At 46.7% G+C, this 7,218-nt stretch overlaps 2 protein-coding genes across 2 annotated transcripts; both read right to left on the bottom strand.

The window, feature by feature from the left end:
• Window positions 1–2,392: 2,392 nt before the first annotated feature.
• Window positions 2,393–2,736, bottom strand: H6S33_009842 (uncharacterized protein; the record flags this gene model as incomplete). The annotated part of the gene is made up of 2 exons (XM_044841272.1): window positions 2,393–2,461; window positions 2,566–2,736. Coding segments are annotated over 2 exons (240 nt in total), but the record flags the coding sequence as incomplete, so codon positions are not given.
• A 1,208-nt stretch (window positions 2,737–3,944) lies between these two features.
• H6S33_009841 (uncharacterized protein) lies at window positions 3,945–6,982 on the bottom strand (the record flags this gene model as incomplete). The annotated part of the gene is made up of 4 exons (XM_044841271.1): window positions 3,945–4,981; window positions 5,058–5,709; window positions 5,772–6,706; window positions 6,802–6,982. The coding sequence occupies 4 exons, from the start codon at window positions 6,980–6,982 to the stop codon at window positions 3,945–3,947; spliced, it is 2,805 nt and encodes a 934-aa protein (XP_044687492.1).
• Between the last annotated feature and the right edge of the window lie 236 nt (window positions 6,983–7,218).

Genomic DNA, 7,218 nt, shown 5'->3' with positions numbered 1-7,218 from the left:
TAGTTATCAGTCGGTCATCGCTCTTATATGAGCTCCCTAAGGGCTATACACCTAAAACCAACTTGCGTAGCACAAACATACACAAATAGAGTGAAGATCCGTACGCACGTTCTTATTTTTCCGAGGTAATAGCACTTGCACTTTTTTGGTTCCTCTAGTACTCGCTGAGCACCTTTCGGTCAGGACGAGCTGCATATCAATCATCTGTATCGTGATTGGCACAACCTTAGACCTTAGTTTAAATCTTTCTTGTACTGGAACGCAGTATCTACCACAATATAAAGTGGCAATGCAAGGTTGCTATAAAGCACAACAGGAAGTGCGCCGGACTGCATTTTCTTGTATGTAGTGATTATTCCATGTGCATCACAATATATCACTCGCCGGACATTCCTAGTAGCGCGATCCAAATAGCCGGGCCGTGATCTCTTGGAGGGGAAGACCGATAGTAGTGGTATGTCGGCAGTGATTTTTGAGTGCCTATGCCATATCTAGCTTCACCTCAACCGCTTTCAGACCAGCAGTCGTGTAGTTGGTAGCTACGACTGTTTATATTAATCTAGGGTGCTTCATCTATTCTTCCGACGCCGTGCTTAACTTTTCTGCGCAGTAACGTACGGGGTTCCAGCCATGATGTAGAGTGCTAAGGCTTAATCCATCGTTTGAGTTAGTTGCACTCGCGCGGCAACCTCTGCAATGGATTGAGGTTGTGTCGTTAGCATTATCTTCAGATGACCCTAAGTTCTCTGCCCGGTTCTCGCCCCCACAGCATGATTTTTAGTGTTATCTGTATGTTAGTTCATGGTCTTTGTGCCCTGCCTTTTTATCTTCCTAGAAAGACACCTAGCCAAAGCTGTGCTCTGACATACCACGTGGTATGGGGGTGATGAGTGGACAAAGGGAGGAGCAAAAGAGTAGTAAAGTAGGAGAAGAGGTACTCTCGCGCCGGACTGCAGGGTTTGGGGGTTGGCGGCCCGGGGTTGAAGCTGAGGGCTCTACCCTAACTGAGAACCTGGGCGGGGCACTTGAAAAGTTACTGAGACATCTACTGGGCTTAAGAGACTCTCAAGACTAAACAACTTCCCCCCCACTTTAACACGGCTCTATTAACCCACCTGTTCTGTTAGAACTAGCCAATACCCGCCAGGGGTATTACTTCAGAGCAACTGTGCTTAGCCTCCTTTCGCTTTAGGACCACGAACTCGGAATTCCGAAACACGAAACCTTCTGGGTTCGGTTGAGCACAGCTCCAGCCCGAGGAATGACGAAGGGGCCACTCCCACAGAAGGCGTCAAACATACAGGTGTTACTGGTAGAGATTTTTAGAGGCGATATGGTGTCAATAGCCTCGCTTTCGAGTCCGGGGTTTGGTTACTATTGAGGCCACTTTGAATGAGTAGTAATCTGGAAGTTTATCGTTTCCGCTCCCTCATTCTGCTAATTAAGACCTGTCCTTTGTTGCGACCCTCTTTCTCAACATTAGAGTCATAGACCATCACTCGTTACATCAACCACTTGATAAGGATCGAAAAAATGCACACAAAGGTTCAATCCCATTGAAACCATAATACTCCACTCCACTTACACACGCACCAAAAAAAACTATTTTGTAGCACATTACATTTACACGACACTCATCAAAAGATCGAGAGAAAGGAAAGAAAACAGAACAGTAGCGGACTCTACTGGGTTGTCCAAGCATAACAGGTTGGTATCATAAGAACAGACCATCCCATATGATCCCATCCAGAATCAAAAGAAAAAAAAACATAAACCCCAATTGTGCCTTTATATAACGCATAACAGACTGGCATATCGAACCTCACCTTAGACTCACTCTACGCATGTATCGGCAGACTCTCTTCGTACTGTGAATCAATTAGTCACAGTTCTCTCTCATGGCTGCTGTAGGGTAAACAAACCTCAACGAAATCCGTTAACGCAATCAACAACACAAACATTCCTACCAACTCATTCATGTCTTTGGTATTTTCCATTCGTGGACTCCAATGTTGGCATGCCTCTTAAACACCGACAGTACGACAGGCCGGTTTTCCATCAAGAATTGTTTTCCTGCGGTTATTGCCTGGCGATTGGCCTGGCCTCTGGAAAGAATACAGGCGACGACAACACGCGTAGCATGGTAAGAAGCTCATAGTATTTCTCAAGAGCCTTGGGGTCGTTAATCCGACCCCAAGGTCAGGATAACAGAGAAGAGCTTGCTCTCGCGAAGGGCTTTGAAGAGACCAGCATTAATGATATGGCCTGCACGACTCTAGTCTGTGCAATTCGGACGAGGAAGCCAGTGGTTGCCTTGAAGAACGCATCAAGTAAGGGATGTCTGCTTTCTGTTAGTGATGGCAGAAGGAACATCCAAGGTTAGAAAACCTACATTAGAGTTGGTGGTCACTAGGTCCGTGCGGATTTGTTTTGTTGAATCCACGAGCACTACCAAGAAATTCTGTCGCATCAAAGCATCAACCACGTAATGCGATGACTCAGCTGCAGCAAGTGCAACAAGTGCCTCCAGAAGTAACAGTGCAACTATCTTGCACTGTCCCTCACCTGAGTAGGCATCGTTGCCACAAAAACCTCCAACAAGCGGTCACCGGACGCCTTGATCGTTTGGATATTGTGACTGCGGGTAGCGCTTCCTTGCTGTAGAAGGTCCGATGTGCCCTGCAGGGACCGATATGCGATGTTATAAAAGTCTTCGCGTAGCCTTGCTGTCGCCATTGGTGACTGGATGCACCTTAATGAAACTCGGAAAAGGTCGTAAATTCGATCACTTGCCAAGTCGCTTGACCGGCCTTTGCCGAAAGTCTTGATGTCGAACCTGAGATGAGTGATCAGAGAATGTGTCAACGAACTGAGTACATGAGCACTCTCAATATCGCTGCCTGCTGTACGACTCGACCTTCGGCATGATAGCCTGCAATGCCTGTAGCAGAACGAGGTTTTTGCCGCCGGTTCGAATTCACAATCTTCCAACATGACAGCAACTAGCGTTGCCCAAGACTTTAAACACTCAAGTCTTGCGCCTCTGTAGTAACGGAGCTGGTTCTCGGCAATAGGTAATTTAAAATTTCAGCGAGTTCAGCTTGGACCACATCTTCGTCATGAGGGTTGTACAGTCCCTGAGGTCAGTAACTCTGCTTACGTAGCAGTAGAACTTGTTCAATATTTGCGTAGGTGAAACGACGGATTGCCGAATTGGTCATTTAGTTGACATGTTGCAAGGTTGAGGTCATGGAAATAGGTAATTTTTGGAATTGGTAGGCTTCAGGCGCTTCTAGTTCCAAGAAGTACGAGAAGGTCAATAATGTGGATATTTTGCATTGGGTCCCCATCGAGATTTGTTACTCCAAGCAGTGTTGAAAGATATTTTGAGACCATTGTTGAGGCCCTTGAGCGGCCAATTGTCGGATTTCCAGCGCAATATAATTGAATAATGAGGCCCGTCTTCCATGTAATTGCAAAGCCCTAAAGCCTTACCCTCTTGGAAGAACTCTAGGCAACCAAATTGAACACCATCCCACTTGCTAGTCGTTCTAAGGATCTGCTCCCCCATGAACTGAGAAAACAAGAGTTTGTTAGCTCGAAGAAACATAAAGCATTTCACTTGATGTGGAAGACGCTTTCCACAGCCGTTTGATACAGTGAAACACTCATTCTCAGCTGGCACAGAGCTCCATCAAAAGCCATGCCTTCATCATCCGATACAGCAACATCATCCTACAACCGCCAAAATACTATGAAGAAGAGCAATTCCAGATCCAATGCCTCCATCTTCAACACTAAGACTAATGCCGTCTTGTTCGTCGTATCCGAATCCAAGTAAGAAGTGAGCAGGGTATACTCATTTGGTTGTTCCGACTAAACTGCTATTAAGCAATTTTAATATACCAAATTTAAGTGGGTACCGCATGTCTGGGCTCTCATCATCAACATCCGCATCCATTGGTGAATAAATTGAACAAAATCCGACGAGACTCCGGACTTGACTCGATAATCCCTAGGAGACGATTCCTGCCTATTTTCCGCCCAAACGTATGTGATGGCCCTGCCGTTGATACCAATTTTGGCCGTGTGGAAAGCCTTTCAAGGAGGCTCAAAGCAGCCATGGTGATATCCTGGTTGGCACTCCCCACAAACAGTCCTAAAAACACTGCGATATCCAAATGGTGTAGGACCGCTTCTTCAATGGACCCGTATCCGTTAGAAGTTACGTTCACCTTTCGCATGCCGTCGTCACGCTTGACTAAAGGACGAACAAACTCAAAAAATGTTGTCTGCATTTGCAACGCAAGATCCAAAATGTTGATGACTAATTCAACGAGAGGAAATGGTACGTCCGTGGCTTGTAGATCCTCAACGCCGAGCTTCAAGATTTCGTAGAAAACGTTAAAGCACTTCTCAGTAAGGATATGTTCCATGACCCTGGCAAATGGATGCAGCTTTGCATAGGTCTCAAGGGAAGATGATTTCATCGCAGAATCAAGAGAAATGTTGGAGCTCGCGATAATGAGAAGATCTTCGTTAAATGTTGCAAGACAAGTATGAATAAAAGTCAAGCAGCTAGATTGGAGCGCTGGACGAAAACTCCGGTACTGTGAGCGGGTCAACCTTTCGCTTGGGATATCTTGCTTGTCTACCGGAAGTACAAGGTCGGGAGGAAGATTCTGCACCGTGGTACTTGAGAAAATCGTTCCCAAAATAAAATCGACGTATGGGTCGATCCCGGATAACCGATTCATGCTACCAAGGTTTTCGGGAAATGGTAGAGCGTCTTTAAGCTGGTCATGAAATGCCGGCGAAACCAAAGTGGCAAGCAGACGCACAAAGGCCTCCGCAGGATGGACCGAAGTAACTACTGCGTCAAGTTTCTCAGACCCAGCTTGGGCGAAGGCTTTTCCAGGGATGACGCCGAGTTGTAGAGCGGTAGTTGGGGGAGCAGCTCCAAGAGCCCAATCGTCAATTGCTTTCCATATTTCGCCATTAATAACTTCAGTCTTCTCAGTCAAGAAAGCAGTGATGGTTGAAAAATAGAATCCCACAGTTGGATTGACGCTTGTAACCCGAGAAGCTCAACAGAGCAGGGACAATTCTGAAGGGGCTCTCATGAAGTAGCCAATTTCTGGCATCCGGACATTCTTGTACAATTTGAGAGATTAGCCGCATGAATCCGTCCAGCATCATACTCAATTCAGGTGCAGGCTCCGTAGTTTCAATTGGCGGCGGGAGGGGAGGCCTGAAGGCATTCGCTGGGACTAACTGCTGTGATCTCTTTTCTAACTGGCCAATATACAGTTGAAATTGTTTGAAGATGTAATCCCACGACAGATAGGTTGTCCTCCTTTTCGTGCTACCGGGGTTGGCCTCGTCAAGAAGAAATCTGTGGGTGTGTTCGGCGGCAACTTTGCCTAACGATAATGAAGCTAGCATAAAGCTGAAGGTAGCCGCCATAAACGGTGTTTGCCTCATCGATGCCCAAGAGATAAACCCGTGCAAATTGCTTTCTGGATCACTCCAAAATACCATTCCGGCGTCTCGTCGCCCCAAATATGCATAATGAATGATAAGGAAAAATCTCTCTAGCTCATACCCCAAAGTCTTCCGCCCTAACAATACGTCCTCTTCCTCCCGCGTCTTGATATCTTTCAATACATCTGCCATGTTTGAGATGAAACTGTCCACAAAAATTTCTATCTGATGATCATTAATGACCTGAAAGGTACTGATATATGACCACGGTGATCGACTGGCGGTACTCGAGTCTGTAAAAATCGGTGCAAATCCTCTTTTGCTGCGTTGAGGGCCCACCCGGCACTAACGTCCGCGCACACCGCAAGTAAGAATTCAAATGCACCCTGCTCCAACGCCTCTTTTGATGGCTCAAATATATCGGTCATGTAGTCTAGTTTTTGAAGACTTGGCGCATCGATGGTTGGAGGATCATTGCAGAGTCCATTAAATTCGCTTATCCACAATATATTGACGGATGCGTGAATATATTTTAGCGGCCATGGTGATGATTTATAGTTACTCAACATCTCTTTATGAAGTTGGATAGTCTCCTCAAAGCTCAGAGGTGAATCAGTCTCGCAGAGCATAGTGATGAAGGCGTACAATGGAAGCATGTGATGAAGGGTGAATGTGTCATGTTTCTCAAAGGTCTTGACGGTGTTGAGTAGAGCCTTGAAATCTGAGACTGTGGCCCGCTTCAGTTTGACCAAGTAGTAAACACTAGATGCAAGGGCTTCATGCTGATTCATTAGGAACCGGACGTGCATCTCTAACTCCTCTTTATTACTTGGGGTACTCTCTAGCCCAAGCGTATGATCATGTTTCTCCTTCGCCCTCAACTGCTCCACAGATTGCCGCACCGACCCCATCGCTGAAATACACCTCTCGGCAAACGTTTGCCCACAAGTCTTGAGTGGAGATAGCACATCAACCGTGTCCTTGGCCAACTCTCGTAGTTCAGGATCTGTATTATCGTTGAACGCGTAGGAGAGTATTAGTCGTAAGCATTCTAGAAGGTTTTGTCGACGAGTATGGTAGAGAAAGACGGCGCTTTGGAAGGCCGACCGATCTAGCTTTTGCTTCTCCTCAGATCCCCTAAATAACAGCCGTGCTGCCTCTACCTCATCCATGTTGAAGTCATCTGACAGCTGTGTCGCCTCCTGGATAACTGCTCGTTGATCTTGTATTCTCCTCCATTAATCTCCAGTTTTCCTGCGCAAGGTAAAGTTAGTACGGGCCCGTCCGGGAAACGCGTGGAGGCAGTATGTAGCTTACCGGACTTGATCTTCGTTCGACTGGCATCATTCTTGGGTGGAACCTCGAGCAACTTCTTCAGTTCTGCAGTGCGTGATTCCAGCTCTTCCGCCAGCACCGCTAGATTTGGGCCATGGGGATCTATCAGTGTGTTGTGCAGTTTTTGAAAGTCGTCGAACGAAGATGCTGCTGATTGCGCCATTTCGAAAGACGGCACGTACTTAAGGCAGTAAAAGGCGAGTTTCAGCAAGACCGTCGCGCGCTTTGAGGTCTGGGGGCGTTCTCACGAGAAACTGGAGCCTGGGGATGGCGTTGTTTTCGTGGCTAGTTCGTTGGAGGTTGAAAGAGAGTGTGTGGCTGGAATCTGGAATTATTGACTAGGCGAGGCTCACACAGCTTTCTCCGTCTGCGCCGCATGAAACGAGATGTAAACAAAAT

Source organism: Morchella sextelata (assembly GCF_020137385.1).
Source record: "Morchella sextelata strain SCLS chromosome Unknown scls_33, whole genome shotgun sequence".
NCBI classification, from domain to species: domain Eukaryota; kingdom Fungi; phylum Ascomycota; class Pezizomycetes; order Pezizales; family Morchellaceae; genus Morchella; species Morchella sextelata.
The sequence above is the reverse complement of the archived record's forward strand: the minus strand, read 5'-3'. Positions and strand labels throughout refer to the sequence as shown.